The 21,310-nt window shown below is 38.3% G+C and overlaps 5 protein-coding genes and 1 pseudogene across 12 annotated transcripts; all 6 read right to left on the bottom strand.

The window, feature by feature from the left end:
* Positions 1–1,311: 1,311 nt before the first annotated feature.
* Positions 1,312–2,907, bottom strand: LOC116191604 (annotated as a pseudogene).
* A 3,824-nt stretch (positions 2,908–6,731) lies between these two features.
* Positions 6,732–8,055, bottom strand: LOC116206577 ((+)-neomenthol dehydrogenase-like). The gene is made up of 2 exons (XM_031539344.1): positions 7,985–8,055; positions 6,732–7,201 (listed from the first exon to the last, which is right to left on the bottom strand). The coding sequence occupies exons 1-2, from the start codon at positions 8,053–8,055 to the stop codon at positions 6,796–6,798; spliced, it is 477 nt and encodes a 158-aa protein (XP_031395204.1). The 3' UTR covers positions 6,732–6,795.
* LOC116191620 ((+)-neomenthol dehydrogenase-like) lies at positions 7,992–8,958 on the bottom strand. Its single transcript, XM_031520271.1, has 2 exons — positions 8,771–8,958; positions 7,992–8,574 (listed from the first exon to the last, which is right to left on the bottom strand). The coding sequence occupies exons 1-2, from the start codon at positions 8,905–8,907 to the stop codon at positions 8,265–8,267; spliced, it is 447 nt and encodes a 148-aa protein (XP_031376131.1). The 5' UTR covers positions 8,908–8,958; the 3' UTR covers positions 7,992–8,264.
* A 569-nt stretch (positions 8,959–9,527) lies between these two features.
* On the bottom strand, positions 9,528–16,892 carry LOC116191636 ((+)-neomenthol dehydrogenase-like). Of its 3 annotated transcripts, XM_031520273.1 has the most exons (6): positions 16,760–16,892; positions 14,102–14,173; positions 11,414–11,669; positions 11,081–11,158; positions 10,733–10,909; positions 9,528–10,071 (listed from the first exon to the last, which is right to left on the bottom strand). In XM_031520273.1, exons 2-6 carry the CDS (start codon positions 14,134–14,136, stop codon positions 9,694–9,696), a joined length of 924 nt encoding a protein of 307 aa, XP_031376133.1. In that variant the 5' UTR covers positions 14,137–14,173; positions 16,760–16,892; the 3' UTR covers positions 9,528–9,693. The 3 variants fall into 3 exon arrangements, with proteins under 3 accessions (XP_031376133.1, XP_031376134.1, XP_031376132.1); XM_031520274.1 differs by lacking the exons at positions 14,102–14,173; positions 16,760–16,892 and adding an exon at positions 11,898–13,446 and having other exon boundaries at positions 11,507–11,669; XM_031520272.1 differs by lacking the exons at positions 14,102–14,173; positions 16,760–16,892 and adding an exon at positions 11,898–13,431.
* Positions 15,694–18,123, bottom strand: LOC116191672 ((+)-neomenthol dehydrogenase-like). Of its 6 annotated transcripts, XM_031520277.1 has the most exons (5): positions 17,928–18,123; positions 17,444–17,699; positions 17,287–17,359; positions 17,108–17,185; positions 15,694–16,936 (listed from the first exon to the last, which is right to left on the bottom strand). In XM_031520277.1, exons 1-4 carry the CDS (start codon positions 17,960–17,962, stop codon positions 17,124–17,126), a joined length of 426 nt encoding a protein of 141 aa, XP_031376137.1. In that variant the 5' UTR covers positions 17,963–18,123; the 3' UTR covers positions 15,694–16,936; positions 17,108–17,123. The 6 variants fall into 6 exon arrangements, 5 of the variants coding, with proteins under 5 accessions (XP_031376137.1, XP_031376140.1, XP_031376139.1 ...); XR_004153778.1 differs by having other exon boundaries at positions 17,108–17,359; positions 17,928–18,114; XM_031520280.1 differs by lacking the exon at positions 17,287–17,359 and having other exon boundaries at positions 17,928–18,105.
* Positions 15,887–16,909, bottom strand: LOC116206588 ((+)-neomenthol dehydrogenase-like). The gene is made up of 2 exons (XM_031539355.1): positions 16,760–16,909; positions 15,887–16,264 (listed from the first exon to the last, which is right to left on the bottom strand). The coding sequence occupies exons 1-2, from the start codon at positions 16,907–16,909 to the stop codon at positions 15,887–15,889; spliced, it is 528 nt and encodes a 175-aa protein (XP_031395215.1).
* Positions 18,124–21,310: the final 3,187 nt, after the last annotated feature.

Below are 21,310 nucleotides of genomic sequence, written 5' to 3' on the forward strand. Positions count from 1 at the left end.
ATTTTAAGTCAATGATTTTCTTCAAGTGGGGATTTTTCTTTTTTTTATGCTTTACTCTAACCTTTTGCTTTGTTGTCCGTTTTTCTAATATTATTTGAATTCAATGCTTGAGCAACTTAAGCTTTCACTGCACCATCATCCCATCCCAAATCTCGCGCATCTTTCCTCTTTCTCATGGCCAGTACTATGAATTTTCTCTGATTTATACATTGTACAATTATTACAGATAACACTATAGTAGATATATTTCGACAGAATTTTTCTTTCGAAGTATCAACGGTCATTTATTGATCATTTATATGGAACATCTTGACAAAATTTTCAATGAAATTTCACTAGCATTTAGGTATGCTTTAAGAAAAATATCAATGGATTTTCTAAATTTATATTGAAAATTTGAAAATTATTTTAAAGATGGAAATTTTTTGATGAATTACTGGTGGATGTTTCACGAGTAATTCCTATAAAAAAAATACCAATGAATTTCAAACAATTCTCCCACGGATTTTTCAACATTGATATTGATTTATTTTAAAAATTATTCTACGGACCGAAATATTCTACCCTCAATAATTTCTTTTGAAAATACTGACGACGTTTTTTACGGATTCCTTGGATACAAAAGTATGCATAGGAAAAATACAGGAAAAAAAAACAGAAAGAGATGAAGAGTTTTCAACAAAAAGAGAAGGACACCACATTATTTATTTCCGATTTTCTTTCATTTCCTTTACTGTACTCTCAGCATTTTTATTTCTATTTTTATTTTTTTTACAGGAATCGACTCACTTTGTATCCACTGCCACTATAGCTCCTACTACCACCACCTACTGCCAGTTTTGCATGGGTTGAGAGTCCTCATGCTCTCAGTCCCCATCCTCATCTGTCATGCAAGAAGAAGACTGGCAATAATGTCATGCGGCTAGTCATCCCACTTGGCGGCGTTAATCTTGGCCAATGGGTAAATAATAAGAACAAATTAGAGGCTGGGGATGTGTGAGATTTTAAGGTAACCACAACACTTGATTAGTTTTAGATCCTCGCATAGAACTAATTAAATGGGTGACAAACGCGTGTACTGCGCATTGAACCAGCAGCATTTTGATATCCTGTGAGATGTTGAGATAACCACAGCCGTCTAACCTAAAAGATTAACCTTGTTAGATACGGTGTGACGTTATTATTATTTATTACTCAATAGGGGAGTCTTCTCTTCCTAATTTTTTTGTGATCATAGATAGAACATCAGTGTAAAAAATCGACTGTTTGCTCAATTTCATATGATAACCGGCATAAATTCGGGGTCTTGGGAAACCAGAACTCTTGGATACCATTAAAATCATGTAATCCAATGATAATGGGAAGTCTGACAGGGCCTGAAGTTTATGAAATTGAGAAGGGCTTGCTGATATTTAGCCTTACTGCTGATAGATATCATAACTATCTATATCAATGGATGGGTTATTACAACTATTGTATCCTTCCAGCAACTAATATCTATCAATATCAAGCTTTGTTTCTCAGAAATTAGAGACCTCTTTCCTGGAGAAGAAGAGGCCCGAGGGCCCAGTTTTAGCAGAAGAGCCAGGTGCACAGGGCTCTCCGCTCCTTCATGAGCAGTAAGAACTCCATTGTTGCCGGTCATATCAGTCCTGACAAAGCCCGGGCAAATGCTGTTCACAAGGAACGACGGGAACTCCTTTGCTAGGAGCCTTGTGTAAGCATTCAGGGCTGCTTTTGACATCTTGTATGCAGAGATATTCTCGGGCCAGCCTTTGGCTTCTAATTTTCCCTGTCGGAAATCTTCCAGGAAATCCTTGATATCATCTATTCGATCTTTTGTCAGGCTCTTGATGTCTCCCAGGTCATCTGTGATTGATTTCCCAGGACTTTCCAGAGAATTGACAAAGATAATGAGATAAGTTTTAGCAAAAGGTCGGGGAGGAAAATGTAATCCGCAGCTCGGGCTGAGGAAGATTATTCCAAGTTCCCCTTTCCTTGTCGTAAAATCTGTTTGGAACTTCTTAATTCTCTTTTTTCCCATAAAAATAAAAGGCTTCTATAAATATGTTATCTAATTAAATGTAGTCTAATCCATCTTCCGTCCTGCTATTCATTTTCCTGAAAGATGGCAGACTTTAGGTAGCCGTTTCAAATATTCCTGTTTAGGAAAGGTGTAGGAAAATTAGATTTTCCAGGAACAGTTCATTGAAGTTTCTATTCCCAACTACGATGAGAAGCAGTTGAAGGTCCAAAATCCAAAAGATAAATCAAGTATCGTGTACGGAAAATTGGAAAACCAAAGTTTAAAAAATGCTTTACATCAAAAACATAACTGCAGCGTCTGGATTATGTATACCTGCAAGAGTCCTAAAAATGAAGAGATATTGACGATCCTTGCAGAATCCGACTGTTGAAGCAGGGGAATGAGAGCTTCGGTCACTCTTTTTGCGCCATAGTAGTTTGTTTCCAGGCATTCTACGGCCAATTTGTAATTTTGGGTTGCCATCGTTTTCTACTCCTGGTCATCAGTTGGCTATATGAAAAGGACAAACAGACTTTCATATCCATCAAGGAGAACTCATAGGACTCTGAGGAATTATTTAATTTTCGAGCCATAGGTGGTTCAACCTTGTAAAAACTTGATTCTGTTTGCTCTGTTTTCCTTTTCTTTTTTCTTTTTTTTTCTTTTTGTTTTTTTTTATTATTATTTTTTTGACAAGAAATGCTATGCAGGATAGCATGAAGAACTTACCCAGCCACCGGCACACTCAACAGCAGGCTCAAGAGCATGAGAATCTAGAACAAGTTCACTGATACTGGCATTGTCCACCTGCAATAGTTTCCATCTTTTACCTGCAGTCACTGAAGTAGGGCATAAGAAGATGAGTTCAGATAAGAAATCCTGCAACTTATCAGGGGATGACTGAACAATCCCAGAACTTTCTTTCCTCCTTTTTTATAACTGAGGCTCAAACATTTGGATCAGATGGTGGCAAGAAAAATATACGATATCCAATTAACGAGATACTCTTGATTCTTAAATAATAACACAGGAAATAATGTGAAGCACATGTTTGGGAGAAACTGGACCAGTATATGTACCAGAATGTCCAGCTTTCTGAACCGGATTCCGGTAAACTCAACCAGAGATGCGATGCTTGCAGAATTTGTAACATCAAGCTGATGAAAAATAATTTCACCTGAGAGAGCAGCAAGGCTCTTCTCAAGATAAAGGAAGGAGGCTCACCTTAGTTCAAGGTACCAAAAGGTTCTTAGTTCAATTCTTGTTAGTGAGACTTTATCCACACCATTTTAATTATTTCCTTTTCATATCCATTTATTAGGGTTATGATTTTTCATTGGTCAATCTTTCAGGATCGACAACATACCGGCATTGGAAGCCTGACCTCTCTCTCTCTCTCTCTCTCTCTCTCTCTCTCTCTCTCTCTCTCTCTCTCTCTCTCTCTCTCTCTCTCTCCTTTCTCATCTCAGGCCTCATGCCTCACTCACCTAACAGTTTCTTGATCGAGAACATGATGAGTGAGGCGGGAGATGAGCAAGGAGCGGAAGAGAGAGAGAGAGAGAGAGAGAGAGAGACGAGGTCAGGCTTCCAATACTGGCATGTCGACGGAAGCCTAATAAAAGAAAACCCTAAAAGAACATCCACACCATCTTTAACCTTCAACTAAACACCAACCAAGTGGCGGGGAAATGCTTCTGTACAATAAAATGAGGATTTTATAGATCCATCATTGACCAGATGCATGTGTAATTTACTATAAAATTAAGTAATGCTTTACTCGAAATTCACGTTACTCACATGACCTATGTGTAATCTGTTGAGTATTTTAGTCCTAATATATTCCAGCTAAATTAAGACAGCGCATGCCTCAATAATCCTTTTTTTTAACACAAAAGAAAAACATATCTCGATGATCTTATTGTCCCAAACTATTGTAAATGGCATGACTGTTGGCCATCACTGTCCTTTGTTCACTAATTAGGTACAGTTAATTAATACCCACAAAAGAGAGGAATGGATCTTAGTGCAGTGGCTAAGACGCTGACTCATGACCAAGATGTTTTGAGTTCAATCCTCACTAACGGGACGTATGTGCCTCTTTATTTCGTCTAATTTTTTATCTTTGTATTAGGCTCATGTGCTTCCCTTATAACTGGGGAAAAAAATACCCACAAAAGAAGAAGATTAGTTAGAATCTCCCATTTGCTTTTTGGGAATTTTTTTTTTAAAAGGGGGGCCAAAAGAGGGGGAAAAGAAAAAGTTGGATTTGTGGATTTGATTTCATATGGTGAAATTATTTCGAGAATCCATTTCTTCGTCATCGTACTATATTTTCCTTTCCCCTTGAGCTGACAAGACGTATCATCAGGGGACTGCTGTGGTTGTTTGCTTTATTACATTTGCTTTGGTTTCTTTCCTCGTATGTTTGAGGGATGAACCGCTGCCTGGGGAGTTATTTTTTGTGAACGAAGGGGCTGTAGACAGGGAGCCACATGTTTCGTGTCACGTACTCAACTGTCTCTTTGTATCAAAAAAGGTATCCGGGCAATCATTCTAATCACAAGGGCTGACATATAATTTAGAAGTCTCAACAGAGACCATTGAAGTGGAAGTTTTATCGCCGAAAACAAGAAGGGTATTGCAAACTGTGCATACCATTCAGCAGCTGCCTGCAACATTCCATCCATCTGTTGCAAAGCAAAGCACCAGCAAGAAGAGTTCCCGGATCAACTCTGTTTGAAAACAACTACTTCTCAGCAAATACACAAGTTATGTGAAAAGTCGTGAAGGAAGAACTTACAGATTAGACACCCACACGGGGAATAGGTACATGTTATTTTGCTTGATTTACATGACCCACTTTGCCATTGCCCGTCAAGAGACAGGTGGAAAAGGTTTCAAACTTATTCAAATACAGAAATTATGGAGGATCAAATATATATGATAAATACATCTGAGGCTTGTTGTTTCAGCGATGAGAAGCCGAAAAACTTCCTTACAAAAGCATTGATAATTAGGAGCCTTTGCCAGATCAACCTTTTCAAAGGGCTTCCGTTGGCAAAAACTATGTTAGGCTGGCATGCTTGAAAGCATCTGATGTGGACTGGGCCTATGGAGGCGATAAAAGTGTTAAAGTTAGGTCCATCATCCATGGGCCAGCCCAATAAATGGATTTGAGCCCAATAGACTAGGGAGCAAGCATCATCTTCCCATAAATAGAGCATTCTTCAGGTGTGTTTGGATTTAGAAATTTTTTTAACACAGTTCAATACAACTCCACTTATCTTCAATTCAACAACACAATTATTACTTTCTCCCTTTTTTTAAATATTTTTAATCATTCAATTCAATTTTTAATACTAAATTCTCTCAGCTATTCATTATTTTTTCAATAATTCAACAACACAATCATTACTTAACAATTTCTTTATCTCAACTATTCATTACTTTCACACTTTTTCTCATAATTCAACAACACAATCATTACAAACAAATTAAAACCAAAACTCAACTGAACTTAACTCTAATACCAAACACATTCTTTGAAAAAACTACTCTCCCTCCTCTCTTTCCATTTAAGATCTCTCTTTATATCTCTCTGTAGTCATCACTGCCACCAGAGTTCACGTGTCCTTCACCTTTTTCCACCGTCTACAATCAGATTTCGGCTCTGAGCTCCATTAGCATCAATAGCAGCGCATTCCGCTAATACAGATAAGGCAGGAAAACGGGATCATAGTTTCAATGCAATAAAGAGAGTACTGCAAGTGGACTTTATACGATAAGGACCTATGCCTTGAGTTGCTGAAATGTATTATTGGTTGTCCGAAGATGGAAGAAGGATGAAATCCTAGGGATATATGGCGTCCGTTGGTCCGGATGAAGCCTAAAGCAATTGGCGGGAAATACCATTGGAAACATTATAGAAAACAAAATTACAGTTTCCCTAAACTTTCTTGTGTAGGAAGATAATGGGCCGTGAACTATAGGCCCTTAAAAGCCCATTTAGAGATAGAGCTCATAAAATTCAATATTGAGGATCCACAACCTAATGGTGGGAATGGTTACAAAACCTAAAATTCAAATTCAAATCCCTTCTCAGGTTACCGCCAAGGACACAGAAAATGTAATAAATTCCCGAGATATGTAACTTTTCAGGTAGGGGCTCATTCATTTATTCTCACAACAATTACTCATTTAAGAATCGGAGAGGGAAATCGAGATTCCCTCCTAATATTCCCCTTCTTGCAGGTTATCCGAGAGTGGAGTTCGAGGAGGTATCTTCGTCGAGTGGATTAGGAGCCCATTCCTTAAAGACAATATCAAGCAGCTCTGTTTCCCGATCCACATCAGAAGATTAGAGGATTAACAGAATAATGTAAGTTTGTACGTGCCCGTGAGAGTGAAAGTTTCCATGACGATTTCGGGAATTAATGGACTGATGGATATTGCAAACAGTGCGTAGAGCCCATCCCACTTGGAAGCATTAATCTCAAATACAAGAAAGGTTCAGTTGGTACTTGTAAAAAGAAAAAGGTTATGGATATGTATAATCCATTAGAGGTGACAATGCGGTGTATGGCAACATATAGAATATTGATTCTTGGTTCCAGTTTATACTGTTATAAGTGGCATAAATCCGATGACAGTGTGAAGCATGAAATTGAAAAGGATATTACTGAAGTTTGTGAAATCGAACAGAGTTTGCATGTTTATTGTTTATTTATCATTGTCAATGGATGATTATGATATTTAACAAGCTTTGTTTCTCAGAAAGAACAGACTTCTTTCTTGGAGAATAAAAGGCCAGAAGGCCCAGTTTCTGGAAGAAGAGCCAGGTAGACAGGGCTCTCTGCTCCCTCTTGAGCGCTTAGGACTCCATTGTTGCCGTTTATATCGGTCTTGACAAAGCCTGGGCAAATGCTGTTCACAAGGACTGACGGGATCTCCTTCGCTAGGAAACTGGTGTAAGCAATCAGTGCTGCTTTTGACATCTTGTATGCAGAGATGTTCCCAAGCCAGCCTTTGGCTTCTAGTTGACCCTGCCGGAAATCTTCTAGGAAATCCTTCAGGATCTCCTCTATTCGATCTTTTGTGAGGTTCCCGATGTCTCCCAGCTCATCCCTGATTGGTTTCCCCGGAATATGCTGATAATTGACAAGACAGTGAAAGAAGCTTTAGCGAAAAGCTGGGCAAAGTAGTGATCCACAGCTCCGATTGAGGAAGATTATTTCTGGCTCACCTTTCCATGTTGGAAAATTGTTTGGAACTTCTTTTCTTGTTTTCCCAAGAAGCAAGTGTAATCGTTTATTCAAACGTTATCGAATTAGTCTATAATTCATGTACTGTCCAGTTTTTCATTTACTTGAGAGTGCAACAATGCAAAAGTAAAATCAACTTCTTCAATGATGGGAAACTTTGAATTTGCCGTTCATGTGTTTGCACATAAAAAAGGAGTAGGATCATTTCAGGAATAGTTCATAGAGTTCTCTTAATTCTCGACTACGACAGGAAGCAGTACAAGGTCCAAAATCCAAAAGATAAATTAAATCATGAGTACGCAAGAATTTGAAACCCAAAGTTCAAGAATGTTTAACGAAATAATATAACTTGGATATTACTAGTCTACCTGAAAGAGTCCTAGATATGAAGAGACATTGACAATCCTTGCAGAACTTGACTGCTGAAGCAGGGAAAGGAGAGCGTCGGTCACTCTTTTGGCACCATAGGAGTTTGTTTCGTGACATTCTATGGCTAATTCGTAATTCTGGGCTGCCATCTTTCTCGACTCCGCTTCATCAGTTGGCTCCATCCAAAGTACAACAAATTTCCGGTTCTTTTATTTGACTGCCGGCCATGGGTGGTTCAGAGTCAAAAAACTATTTTTGTTTCCTTCATCCCCCCATCTCCCTCCCCCCACCCTAGCAAAAAGCCGTCCAGGATAGTATGAAGACTTACCCAACCACCAGCACGCTCAATAGCATCTGCAAAAGCATGAAAAACATAAACAATTCCACCGACCCCGGCATTGTTCACCTGCAATAGTTTTCCATCTTCTTTTGGTCATTAGAGAAGGGCATCAAAAATAAGTTCAGATAAGGAATCATGCCACATATGGGGAAAGAATGTTACGATCCCGGAACTCTTTTCTTCTTTCTAAGCAATTGAGCCTCAAACTCTTTTCAAACTTATTCTTGTCATTTGGGATCAGGTGGTGGCAGGTAAAAGAAGTAATTTTTTACCATTGACGAGACAAATCTTGAAAGGCTACGAAGAACATGTTATAGTGTACCAGGATGTCCAGCTTTCCAATCCGATTTCTGATGAGGTCAACCAGGGAGTCAATGCTTGCAGAGTCAGTAACATGAAGCCAATGAAAAACTACTTCACCCAATAGAGCAGGACAGCTCTCTTCCTTCAGCTTCCTGAGAGCTTCGAGACCCCTCTTCTCGTCCCTTGAAGTTAAGACCGCTGTCACCCCCTTCGAAGCCAACTGCCTGCAGATCTCGAATCCAATCCCTTTGTTTGATCCCGTCACCACCGCATGCCTTAAAGAAGAGAAAGAAGCCTCTGTTATTTAATAGCCACATACCAATGAAACAATCCACTAACCGGCATTATTCAGCATATTATTGAAGACGTTCACAAGCCTCTTAAGTTCTATGTTGAATGTTTGTCTGTGTTAACTGACTACGAGGTTTCAGGACAGGCCACGTCGACACAGATTCCAGATAATAAGAGTACCTCTGCGTAGCGAGAAACGCTGATGCTTCTACCATAGAATTGGGACTCCAGATGATAAGAGTGAAAAATGTGCGGCTTTTGACTGGTTTGTTCTTCCTCTTTGCAATCACTCCACGTTTGGAGATCGCCCAGCACATTCGCAGGCCATTTTCTGTTGTGAAGTTGGAGCCCTTGTTCACACTGTTGAGAAGCCTGGCAGGGGAAGGTAAGCTATATTTATAATTTTTTTTATTCTCTTGTGAGTCGCTTAATCCTTCTTGTTAATGAATCAGCATACATGTTTTGGATTTTACATTTTGAGGCTTCCAACATGCTGGCATGCTTAACTGTTTTCCAATAATGTAGAAAAAGGCGACATGTTGTCAAAATTCGAGCTTGAATACCAGATGATTCCACTGAGTTGACAAATTGTAAGTTCTGTAGGATATATTAGACTTTTCCAAATGGATACATTTTGGTCAAGCAAATGGTTAGTTTTTTATTTTATTTTTCCGACATATGATTAAAATTCTATTCAAGCAAATGGTTCCTTTTCTATTCAGGATATTTTCCCTCAAATGGGTTGAGCTATATTTGGGTTCTTTTCTCTTTGACGTCTGTTAATTATCTTGAGGAGAACGATACTGTGATTTGCAAAATAAGTGGACAACCTTGGATGTCAGGAAAAGCTACAAGCAGCAGGCGAGAGGAGAGCCCGTCCCTTAAGATTTCCTTGACCAGGTGCTAACGATTATCGAAAATCATGTGAATCTGATGATACTGAGAAGCCTGACAAAGATCTTTCTGAAAGTTTGTGAAAGTGCACAGAACAGTTTGCATGTATATTACATCAATATCAACGGATTGTTGTCATAATCCATTCCTCTTTTGGCACATGATATTTGGTCTTATTGCCAGATATTCAATCAGACAAGCTTTGTTTCTCAGAAAGAACAGACTTCTTTCCTGAAGAAGCAGAGGCCAGAGGGCCCCGTTTCTGGGAGAAGAGCCAGGTGAACAGGGCCCTCTGCTCCTTCAGGAGCGCTTAAAAGTCCATTGTTGCTGGTTATATCGATCTCGACAAAGCCCGAGCAAACACTGTTCACAAGGAAGGTTGGGAACTCTTTTGCGAGGAGCCTTGTGTAAGCATTCAGAGCTACTTTGGACAGCTTGTATGCGGAGATAGTCTCGGGCCAGCCTTTGGCTGCTAATTGACCCTGCTGGAAATCTTCAAGGAATTTCTTCAGGATCTCCTCTATCCGATTTCCTGTGAGGTTCTCAATGTCTCCCAGGGCATCATTGATTGATTCTCCGGGAATATTCTGAAAATTGACAAGGTTGATAGCAGAAGTTTTAGGAAAAAGTCAGGGGAAATGTAGTGATACACAGCTCGGACTGAGGAACAGTGTTCCAGATTCACGTTTCCATGTTGGAAAACCTGTTTGAAATCCCTTTTTTCATTTTCTCAATGACGCAGAAGTAAGGTCCTATAACGTTATTGGATTACATTGTCTAATTATCTTTCCAGTTTCCAGATGTTAATTTTTTTGAGAATGCAATAACAGAGAAAACTACGGAAACTTCTTAAAGATGAGAGATTTTTTTTTTTCGGTGTGTACTCTGGTATCTGACACTGGATACACCTCTCTTAATATGGATTTTCTCCATTTATAAGACACGGACACAAGGCCCTGCTTAAGCGAAACAAGCGACGAACCACTTGAACCAACCCATGTTGGTAAAAATGAGAGATTTTGAATAGCCATTTCATGATGTGCTTCTGATCAAGAAAGGTTTAGGAAAATGACAGTCTAGGAACAGTTCATCAAGTTCTCTCGATTTCCAGATATGAGGAAAAGCAGTTCAATGTCCAAAATCCAAAAGATAAGTCGAATCATGAGTATGCAAAATTGGAAAGCCAAAGTTCAAGCATGTTTTACTTCTGAATATAACTTGGAAAGTCCAGAATATTACTACAGTTACCTGCAAAAGTCCCAAGTCTGAAGAGACATTGACGATCCTTGCAGAACTCGACTGTTGAAGCAGGGGAAGGAGAGCTTCGGTCACTCTTTTTGCGCCAAAGTAGTTTGTTTCGAGGCATTCTACGGCCAATTTGTAGGTCTGGGTAGACATCGTTTTCCACTCCTCTTCATCAGTTGGCTAAATCAACAGGACAAACGGTTTTCCAGCTCTATCAAGAATAGGACTTTGAGGTATCATCCGATTCTCAAACCATAAGTCATTCTGTATCAGACAAACTCGATTTGTCTCTTTTTTTCATTGGCCTTTCTTGCCAAGTAAAAAGCCGTCCCAGATAGGATGAAGACTTACCCAACCACCAACACGCTCAACAGCACTTGTAAGGGCTTGAAAATCTATAATGATTCCACCAATCACTGCATTGTTCACCTGCAATAGTTTTCCATCGTCTATTAGTCACATAAGAGAGGCATCAGAAAAAGAGTTTCGATAAGGAATCACGCCAAATTTGGGGGAAAGAATGGAACGACCCCGGAGTTTAATCACTTGTTAACGCTTGTTATTTGGGGTCAGCTGGTGGTGATACAGAGAAGTTACAATTTCCTGTTGACGAGACGGATCTTGAAAAACACAAGAAAGGATATGTAGTACGTAATTAATGGGAAATTGGAACCCCTTATGTACCAGAATGTCCAGCTTTCTGAACCGGGTACTGACAAACTCAACCAGTGAATCTATGCTTGTGGAGTCGGTAACATCAAGCTGATGAAAAATTACTTCTCCGGAAGGAGCAGCAGAGCCTTCTTCTTTCAGTTTGCAAACAGCCTCGAGACCCCTCTTCTCGTCTCTTGAAGTTAAGACCACCGTCACCCCTCTTGAGGCCAACGGCCTGCAAATCTCTAACCCGATTCCTTTGTTTGCTCCCGTTACCACAGCATGCCTTTGAGAAGAGTCAGAAATCTCTCTTAGATATATATGTCAAAGACTAATGAAAGAATCTACTTGCCAGCAGTTTCTAGCATGACACCATGGATGGCCGCATCTCTGTAACTTCCACGTTGGCTCTTTATTTATGTTATGAAACTAGGATCACCATGTACGAGGTTTCAAGACATGCCAGAACCCATTGCCAGTTATTGCCAAGGGAAAAGCTTGAAGATGAAGATACCTCCTCGTATCGAGAAATGTGGATGCTTCTGCCATGGAAAAGGGGTTCCAGATGACAAGAGTACTGAACTGTGTGTGTATGCCTTTGAATCCCTTTTTTCTGTCTATATATTTAGTGGAGGAAGTTTGACGAGAACAAGTTATGCATAAATGTGAAGAGAAGTTTATAGGTATATTCTTTATCTATATAGTCATTCGGATACGCTTTGCTTTTCTTTTTGGTTTTAATTTCGCTGGTGGGAACAAACAAGTGCTTGAGACAATAAGCAAAGTTCCCCTATAATATTAAGAGATTTGAAGCATTGGCCGGCTAACTGTCAGAAATATCCAAGAGAAAAACGCCATTGAACCCGCCCCCATGCCTGCAACTCTCCGCCTCATCGAGTAATTAATTAGTCTATTAGTTTAACATTAGTCAAATCTGTAACAGTGACTAAATATTTTATTATGATCCTTATCGATGAAATACAATCAAGCCAGCCGACTTTCTGGCTTATAAAATGCCTCGATAATTAGCACAAAGAAACAGCAGCTTGATTGGCGGTATATGGATTCACATGTATCACAACTATGATTGTATTCTGGACATAATTTTTTGTAAAATTGTATACTATATATAAAGTTACGACTGTTCCCAGAACTTTCTTTACTTTTTTACCCTAATGATATTAACAATATTACTGTTTTACCTTTTACTCAAACAATATGAGTACCTATTACATATCACATCTTTTCAGTACCATGACTCATTCCTCTCCCGTTTTCAATAGAAAAAACCATTGTATACCTACTTTTTGCCATAACCCTTTCCGTTTCAAGATGCCATTACATACTCTTTCACCATCAAAACTACGTACCACATTCTTTGTGATAATTCTTTCACTCAGTTGAACATATCAAGTATGAAGTAACTTCTAAATTCAACTCTCGCAATTTCTCTCTCTCCTAATTGCATCTCTTCTATTTTCTCTTTCGCTCCAATGACTACTCCCTTTAAATATTCTTACTTCTTTTCTTCTACTAATCTCAGACAAAACTTTTTCCCACATTCGCTTTCTTCTACTATTTTCCTTTTATATTTTCAGTCAATGATTTTCTTCAAGTGGGGGTTTTTTTTTATGCCTTGTTGTTCGTTTTTCTAATATTATCTGAATTCAATGCTTGAGCAACTCCACCTTCCATTGCACCATCATCCCATCCAAAATCTCGCGCCTCTTTCACTATTTCTCATGGCCAGTACTATGAATTTTCTCTGATTTATACTTGGTACAAGTATTGCAGATAAAACTATAGTAGATATATATCGACATAAATTTTCTTTCGAAATATCAACTTTCATTTATTGATAATTTCTATGGAACATCTTGACAAAATTTTCAATGAAATTTCACTAGTATTTAGGTATGCTTTAAGAAAAATATCAATGGGTTTTCTAAATTTACATTAAAATTTTGAAAATTATTTTAAAGATGGAAATCTTTTGATGAATTACTGATGGATGTTCCATGAGTAATTCCTTCCAAAAATACCATTGAATTTCAAACAATTCTCCAACGGATTTTATAAAATTTATATTGATTTATTTTAAAAATTATTCTATAGACCGAAATATTCTACCCTCAATAATTTCTTTTGAAAATACCGACGAAATTTATTAGGGGATTCCTTGGATACCAAAGTATGCATAGGAAAAATACAAAAAAAGAATGAAAAGAAAGAGATGAAGAGTTTTAAACAAAAAGAGAAGGACACCGTATTACTTATTTCCTTTACTCTACTCTCGGGTTTTTTTTTTCTTTACAGGAATAGACTAACGTTGTATCCCCTGCCACTGTAGCGTCTACTACCACCACCTACTGCCAGTTTTGCATTGGTTGAGAGTCCTCGCGCTCTTAGTCTCCTTCCTCATCTGTCATGCAAGAAGAAGGCTGGCAATAATGTCACGTGATTAGTCATTTTGATGATAGATGTTCTACCTTTTTGGGGACCTTCAGCCATGAATATCTTTTTCTCAAATTTTTGTATATTGTAAACCACCAACTCAACCCAGTGACTGGGAAAACAGTTAATGTAACGGTTGCTTGAGGCGTATCAAAAATATCCAACCAATTTCCACCAGACTCAATTCGAGGATACAAAATAATCTGACTTGTGCTGTAAGTGTGATTAGAATGACAGGAAGTTAGAGCAGATAGAGATGCATACCACTCAGCAGCTGCCTGAAACATTCCATCTGTCATAAAGCGAGCACTGAAGAGGAGAGCTCCAGGCCCAATTCTGTTAGAAAAGAACAACTTCTCAGCAAATACTCGAGATATGTTAAGATTCATTAAGGAAATAATTTTCATATTTAAACACCCACCCAAGGAACAGATACATATTATTTGCTTGATTTACATAACCTACTTTGCAAATGCCTGTCAAGAGATAGATGGACAAAGTGCGAAACTTATCATAAAATATATATGATCCAAGCCTTGCTGCTTCACGACAAGAAACTGAAAAACTTCTTTAGAAAAGCATCCATGATTAGGAGCTCTACTAAGACCAACATTTTCAGAAGCGCACGCAAGAAAGCATCAGTAGAAGTGCACTCAGATGTAAGTCAGGAAGGTGTCAGCCAAATTAATCCAAAACGGTACCGTTCATAGATTTTTCCAGCGGAAGAGAGTATGGCAGGCGGGCTTACAAAGTAGGATTGTGCCTTAGATTGATGAAATGTATTATTGGCTGCCGATAGATGGAAGGATGAAATCCAAGGGATCATTGGTGTCTACTGGTAAAGAAAGGTGAAGCCTTGAGCAATGGACGAAAAACACATTTGGACAAACAATAGAAAGTAAAGATAAAAACTTATAATTTTTCGGTTATAAGGAAGGCTCATGTGCCTAATGCAATGAAATAAAATATTAAAATTTAATAAATGGGTACGGGTAGTCCCACTTGAGTATCGATCCTAGAACCTCTTGATAACCAGGTGATGTGTGAGCCACTGTGCTACATCTTCTTTGATAAGATAAAAATTATATTAGTTACCGTTTCCTAAACTTTTCTATACTGCAGGAACTAGGAAAAACAGTCTCGGCACATAAAATTAATTCCTGTAAAATTTCTTGCAGGTTACATTACAATTACATGGTTCCCAACATTGAGTCCAGAAAGCAAAGTCTCAATCACAAAGAGATCCTAGATTGAGATAGATACTAATATAGTTCATAATTCCTCCATAAGTATGAAGGCACAGGGGAGAAAAGTGCATGTGCTTAGTCTGGAGTATGAAAATGCTAGGGAGGAATATTGGAGTATTTACAGAATAATGGAAGTCTGCACACGCTTGTCAAAATGAAAGTTTCCATTAAGATTTCGATAGTTAATGGAACAACGAACATTTGCAAATGGTACGCAAAACCCATCCCACTTGACGGCATTAATCTTGGCCAATGGGTAAATCAAAACAATATATTAGAGACTGGGGATGTGTGATATTTTGAGATAACCACAACACTTGATTAGTCTTAGTACATTACATAGAACTAATTAAATGGGGGACAAACGCATGCGATGCGCATCGAACCTGCGGCGTTTTAATATCCAATGAGATGTTGAGATAACCACAGTCGTCTAACCTAAAAGGTTAACCTTGTTAGATACGGTGTGATTTTATTATTTATTACTCAATAGGGGAGTCTTCTCTTTCTAATTTTTTTTTCTTTACTTTGTGATCATAGGTAGAACATCAATGTGAAAAATCGACTATTTGCTCAATTTCATATGATAACCGGCATAAATTTGGGGTCTTTGGGAAACCAGAACTCTTGGATACCATTAAAATCATGTAATCCGATGATAATGGGAAGTCTGACAGGGCCTGAAGTTTATGAAATTGAGAAGGGCTTGCTGATATTTATAACTATCGATATCAATGGATGGGTTATTATAACTATTGTATCCTTCCAGCACCTAATATCTATCATTATCAAGCTTTGTTTCTCAGAAATTAGAGACTTCTTTCCTGGAGAAGAAGAGGCCGGAGGGCCCAGTTTTCAGCAGAAGAGCCAGGTGCACGGGGCTCTCCGCTCCTTCATGAGCAGCAAGAACTCCATTGTTGCTGGTCATATCAGTCCTGACAAAGCCCGGGCAAACGCTGTTCACAAGGGACGACGGGAACTCCTTTGCTAGGAGCCTTGTGTAAGCGTTCAGGGCTGCTTTTGACATCTTGTATGCAGAGATATTCTCGGGCCAGCCTTTGGCTTTTAATTTTCCCTGTCGGAAATCTTCCAGGAAATCCTTCAGGATATCATCTATTCGATCTTTTGTCAGGCTCTTGATGTCTCCCAGGTCATCTGTGATTGATTTCCCAGGAATTTGCTTTGAATTGACAAAGATAATGAGATAAGTTTTAGCAAAAGGTCAGGGAGGAAACGGTAATCCACAGCTCGGGTTGAGGAAGATTATTCCCAGTTCCCATTTCCATGTCGTAAAACCTGTTTGGAACTTCTTAATTCTCTTTTTTCCCATAAAAATAAAAGGCTTCTATAAAAATGTTATCTAATTAAACGTAGTCTAATCCATCTTCCGTCCTGCTATTCATTTTCTTGAGAACGCAAAAGCTCATAACTAAAAGGAGCTTCCTGAAAGATGGCAGACTTTAGGTAGCCGTTTCAAATATTCCTGTTTAGGAAAGGTGTAGGAAAATTAGATTTTCTAGGAACAGTTCATTGAATTTTCTATTCCCAACTACGACGAGAAGCAGTTCAAGGTCCAAATCCCAAAAGAGAAATCAAGTATTGTGTGCGAAAAATTGGAAAACCAAAGTTGAAAAAATGCTTTACATCAAAACATAACTGCCACGACTGGATATACCTGCAAGAGTCCTAAAAATGAAGAGATATTGACGATCCTTGCAGAATCCGACTGTTGAAGCAGGGGAATGAGAGCTTCGGTCACTCTTTTTGCTCCATAGTAATTTGTTTCCAGGCATTCTATGGCCAATTTGTAATTTTGGGTGGACATCGTTTTCCACTACTCTTCATCAGTTGGCTATATCAAAAGGACAAACAGATTTCCAGCTCTATCAAGAATAGGACTTTGAGGTATCATCTGATTCTCAAGCCATAAGTGGTTCGGTATCACACGAACTTGATTTTTCTCTTCTTTTCATTGGCCTTTCTTGCCAAGTAAAAAGCCACCCCAGATAGGATGAAGACTTACCCAACCACCAACACGCTCAACAGCACTTGTAAAGGCTTGAAAATCTAAATTGATTCCACTCATCCCAGCATTGTTCACCTGCAATAGTTTTCCATCTTCTATTAGTCACATGAGCGAGGCATCAAAAAAGGAGCTCAGATAAGGGATCACGCCACATTCAGAGGAAAGAATGGAACAACCCCGGAGTTTAATCACTTGTTTATGCTTGTTAATTGGGGTCGGCTGGTGGTGATACAGAGAAGTTACAATTTCCTGTTGACGAGATGGATCTTGAAAAACACAAGAAAGGAATATGAAGTACGTAATTAATGGGAAATTGGAACCCCCCTTATGTACCAGAATGTCCAGCTTTCCGAACCGGGTACTGACAAACTCAACCAGTGAATCTATGCTTGCGGAGTCAGTAACATCAAGCTGATGAAAAACTACTTCACCGGAGGGAGCGGCAGAGTCTTCTTCTTTCAGTTTGCAAACAGCCTTGAGACCCCTCTTCTCGTCTCTTGAAGTTAAGACCACCGTCACCCCCTTTGAGGCCAACTGCCTGCAAATCTCTAACCCGATTCCTTTGTTTGCTCCCGTTACCACAGCATGCCTTTGAGAAGAGCAAGAAATCTCTCTTAGATATATATGTCAAAGACTAATGAAAGAATCTACCTGCTGGCAGTTTCTAGCATGACAACATGGATGGTCGCATCTCCGTAACTTCCACGTTGGTTATTTATCTATGCTATGAAACTAGGATCACCAAGTACGAGGTTTCAAGACATGCCAGAACCCATTGCTAATTATTGTTAATGGAAAAGCTGGAAGATGAAGATACCTCCTCGTATCGAGAAATGTGGATGCTTCTGCCATGGAAAAGGGGTTCCAGATGACAAGAGCACTGAACTGTGTGGGTATGCCTTTGAACTCTTTTTTTCTGTCTAAATATTTAGTGGAAGTTTGATGAGAAAAAGTTGTACATAAATGTGAAGATAAGTTTATAGGTTTATTCTTTATCTATATAGTCATTCGGATATGCTTTGCTATTCTTTTTGGATTCACATGTATCACGTAAAGAACATGAAACGCGTGATGGGAATCAGTGAAATCTTGTCTGCCGCACAGAACTGGTCACAGCAATCCCACGGGGGGGGAGACCTTCCCAAGGACGAGGAAACCTTATCTGCAGTATCTGTTTCTTCTGCCATAAGATGTCATCTTCACTCTTCTGCCATAAGATGACAAATGAGAGGGTAGAAACTTATAGCTTTCATTTTGGACATATCCAATGTCAGTGAACAATCAACACCTCACACGACTAGTGATTTCATGAAAAGGGGAAGCCATAATTGACGAAGGAGGGACCGGCTTTGAGCTGTCTAATGCAATGAAAATCACCAGGAAGATCCATTCACGGCCATGATTCCTGTATTCTGGACTTATTTTTTTATAAAATTGTAAACAATATAAATTTACGTCCATTTTCAAAATGTTTCTTCAACTTTCTTTACTTTTTTACCCTTCAGATATTAACAATATTACTATTTTGCCATTTACTCAATCTTTTCAGTATCATGGCACATTCGTCACTCTTTTTCAATAGAAAAAACCATTGTGTACCTACTCTTTGCCATAACCTTTTCCATTTCAAGACGCCATTTCATACTCTTCCACTATCAAAACTACTTACCACATTCTTTGTGATAATTATTTTACTCAGTCGAACGCATCGGATGTGAAGTACCTTCTCCATTCAACGGTCACGGTTCCTCTCTCTCCAAATTGCATCTCTTCTATTTTCTCTTTCGTTCCAATGACTGCTCCCTTTAAATATTCTTATTATTTTTCTTCTACTAATCTCAGGCAAAACTTTTTCCCACATTCGCTTTCTTCTGCTATGTTCTTTTTATATTTTCAGTCAATGATTTTCTTCAAGTGAGGATTTTTTTTTGTGCCTTACTCTAACCTTATGCTTTGTTGTTCGTTTTTCTAATATTATCTGAATTCAATGCTTGAGCAACTTAACCTTTTATCACATCATCCCTTCCAAAATCTCGCGCCTCTTTCACTCTTTCTCATGGCTAGTACTATGACTTTTCTCTGATTTATATCTTGTACAAGTATTGCAGATAACACTATAGTAGATGTATATAGACAGAAATTTTCTTTCGAAGTATCAACGGTCATTTATTGATAATTTCTATGGAACATCTTGACAAAATTTTTCAATGAAATTTTACTAGTACTTAGGAATGCTTTAAGAGAAATATCAATGGGTTTTCTAAATTTATATTATAAATTTGAAAATTATTTTAAAGATGGAAATTTTTTGATGAATTATTGATGGATGTTCCATGAGTAATTCCTTTCAAAAATACCGATGAATTTCAAACTATTCTCTCACGGATTTTTCAAAATTGATATTGATTTATTTTAAAGATTATTCTATGAACCGAAATATTCTACCCTCAATAATTTCTTTTGAAAATACCGATGAAATTTTTTTATGGGATTCCGTGGATACAAAAGTATGCATAGAAAAAATACAAAAAAAAAACAAAAGAAAAGAAAAGAAAGAGATGAAGAGCTTTAAACAAAAAGAGAAGGACACCATATTATTTATTTCCTTTTTCTTTTATTCCCTTTACTCTACTCTCAGGTTTTTTTTTTCCTTTACAGGAATCGACTAACTATTGCCAGTTTTGCATGGGTTGAGAGTCCTCACGCTCTTAGCCTCCTTCCTCATCTGTAATGCAAGAAGAAGGCTGGCAATTATGTCATGCGGTTAGTCATCCCACTTGGCGGCGTTAATCTAGGCCAGTGGGTAAATCATAAGAATAAATTAGAGGCTGGGGAAGTGTGATTGAGATAACCACAACACTTGATTAGTATTAGTACATCACATAGAACTAATTAAATGGGGACGAACGCGTGCGCTGCGCATCGTTTGCCTAATATTCCTAAGGGAAGAAGTAGAAGATGAAGGTACGCCAAGTAGCAAAAAATGCGGATGCTTCTGCCATGGAAAACGGGTACTAGATGATAGGGATATGAAGAACTGGGTGGCTTTGAATATGTATAAATCGATGGATCTAATGGTGCAAGTTCGATGAGAGCGAGCAATCTTATACAATGGTGAAGTTGGAAATTTTCACCTTTGGAGCAAACAAAATCTTGAAGCTCTCTCTAGAATAATCCTAACAAATTTGGAGCTTCTAAAAATAGGTAACCAAAAGATTCGTAGTTCAATTCTTGTCGGTGAGACTTTATCCACACCTTTTAATTATTTCCTTTTCATATCCATTTATTAGGGTTGTGATTTTTCCATTGGCCAATCTTTCAGGATCGACAACATGCCGGCATTGGAAGCCTGACCTTGTCTCTCTCTCCTTCCTCTCCCTGCTCATCTCATGCCTCACACCTCACTCACCTAACAGTTTCTTGATTGGGAGCATGCTGAGTGACGCGTGAGATGAGCAAGGAGCAGAAGAGAGAGAGAGAGAAGAGGTCAGGCTTCCAATACTGGCATGTCGATGGAAGCCTTATAAAACGAAACCCTAAAAGAACATCCACACCATCTTTAACCTTCAAGTTAACACCGACCGAGTGGCCAGGAAATGTTTCTGTACAATAAAATGAGGATTTTATATATCCATCATTAAGTAGATGCAAGTGTAATTTACTATAAAATTAAGTAATACTTTACTCAAAATTCACGTTACTCACATGACCTACAAGTAATATGTCGAGTATTTTAATCCTAATATATTCCAGCTAAATTAAGACAACGTATGCCTCAATAATTTTTTTTTCTTTTTAACACAGAAGAAAAACATATCTCAATGATCTTAGTGTTCCAAACTATTGTAAATGGCATGACTGTAGTGTTGACCATCACCGTCCTTTGTTCACTAATTAGGTACAGTTAATTAATACCCACAAAAGAGAGGAAGAGGTCTTATTTTAGTGGCCAAGACGCCAACTCATCACCAAGAGGTTTGAATTTTAATCCTCACAAGTGGAACGTATATGTCCCCTTATTTCGTTTAATTTATTATCTTTATACTAGATCTATGTGTCTCCCTTATAACCGAAAAAAGATACCCATAAAATAAGAAGATTAGTTAGAATCTCCCATTTGGTTTTGGGAATTTAAAAAAAAAAAAAAAAAAAAAAAAAAAAAAAAAGAGGGGCCAAAAGTTGGGGGGGGGATGGGAAGTT

This window comes from Punica granatum, chromosome 1 (genome assembly GCF_007655135.1).
Source record: "Punica granatum isolate Tunisia-2019 chromosome 1, ASM765513v2, whole genome shotgun sequence".
Lineage (NCBI taxonomy): Eukaryota > Viridiplantae > Streptophyta > Magnoliopsida > Myrtales > Lythraceae > Punica > Punica granatum.

What these genes read in the sequence shown, in the direction of transcription:
- LOC116191672 (XM_031520275.1), bottom strand. Translation starts at nt 17,962, where the DNA reads ATGGCAGAAGCATCCACATTTCTCGATACGAGGAG. An exon ending in ACATTTCTCGATACGAGGAG is followed by an intron (nt 17,700 to 17,927) that starts GTATCTTCATCT and finishes CTCTTCTCAAAG; the next exon opens with GCATGCTGTGGTAACGGGAG.
- LOC116206577 (XM_031539344.1), bottom strand. Translation starts at nt 8,055, where the DNA reads ATGCCGGGGTCGGTGGAATTGTTTATGTTTTTCATGCTTTTGCAGATG. An exon ending in TTGAGCGTGCTGGTGGTTGG is followed by an intron (nt 7,202 to 7,984) that starts GTAAGTCTTCAT and finishes TTTTCGCTAAAG; the next exon opens with CTTCTTTCACTGTCTTGTCA.
- LOC116191636 (XM_031520273.1), bottom strand. Translation starts at nt 14,136, where the DNA reads ATGACAGATGGAATGTTTCAGGCAGCTGCTGAGTG. An exon ending in TCAGAAAGCTGGACATTCTG is followed by an intron (nt 11,159 to 11,413) that starts GTACATAAGGGG and finishes AAACTATTGCAG; the next exon opens with GTGAACAATGCAGTGATTGG. An exon ending in CAGACTTGGGACTTTTGCAG is followed by an intron (nt 10,072 to 10,732) that starts GTAACTGTAGTA and finishes GTCAATTTTCAG; the next exon opens with AATATTCCCGGAGAATCAAT.
- LOC116191620 (XM_031520271.1), bottom strand. Translation starts at nt 8,907, where the DNA reads ATGTGCTGGGCGATCTCCAAACGTGGAGTGATTGCAAAGAGGAAGAAC. An exon ending in GCGTTTCTCGCTACGCAGAG is followed by an intron (nt 8,575 to 8,770) that starts GTACTCTTATTA and finishes CTCTTCTTTAAG; the next exon opens with GCATGCGGTGGTGACGGGAT.
- LOC116206588 (XM_031539355.1), bottom strand. Translation starts at nt 16,909, where the DNA reads ATGTCCACCCAAAATTACAAATTGGCCATAGAATGCCTGGAAACAAAT. An exon ending in CATTTTTAGGACTCTTGCAG is followed by an intron (nt 16,265 to 16,759) that starts GTATATCCAGTC and finishes GTCAATTCAAAG; the next exon opens with CAAATTCCTGGGAAATCAAT.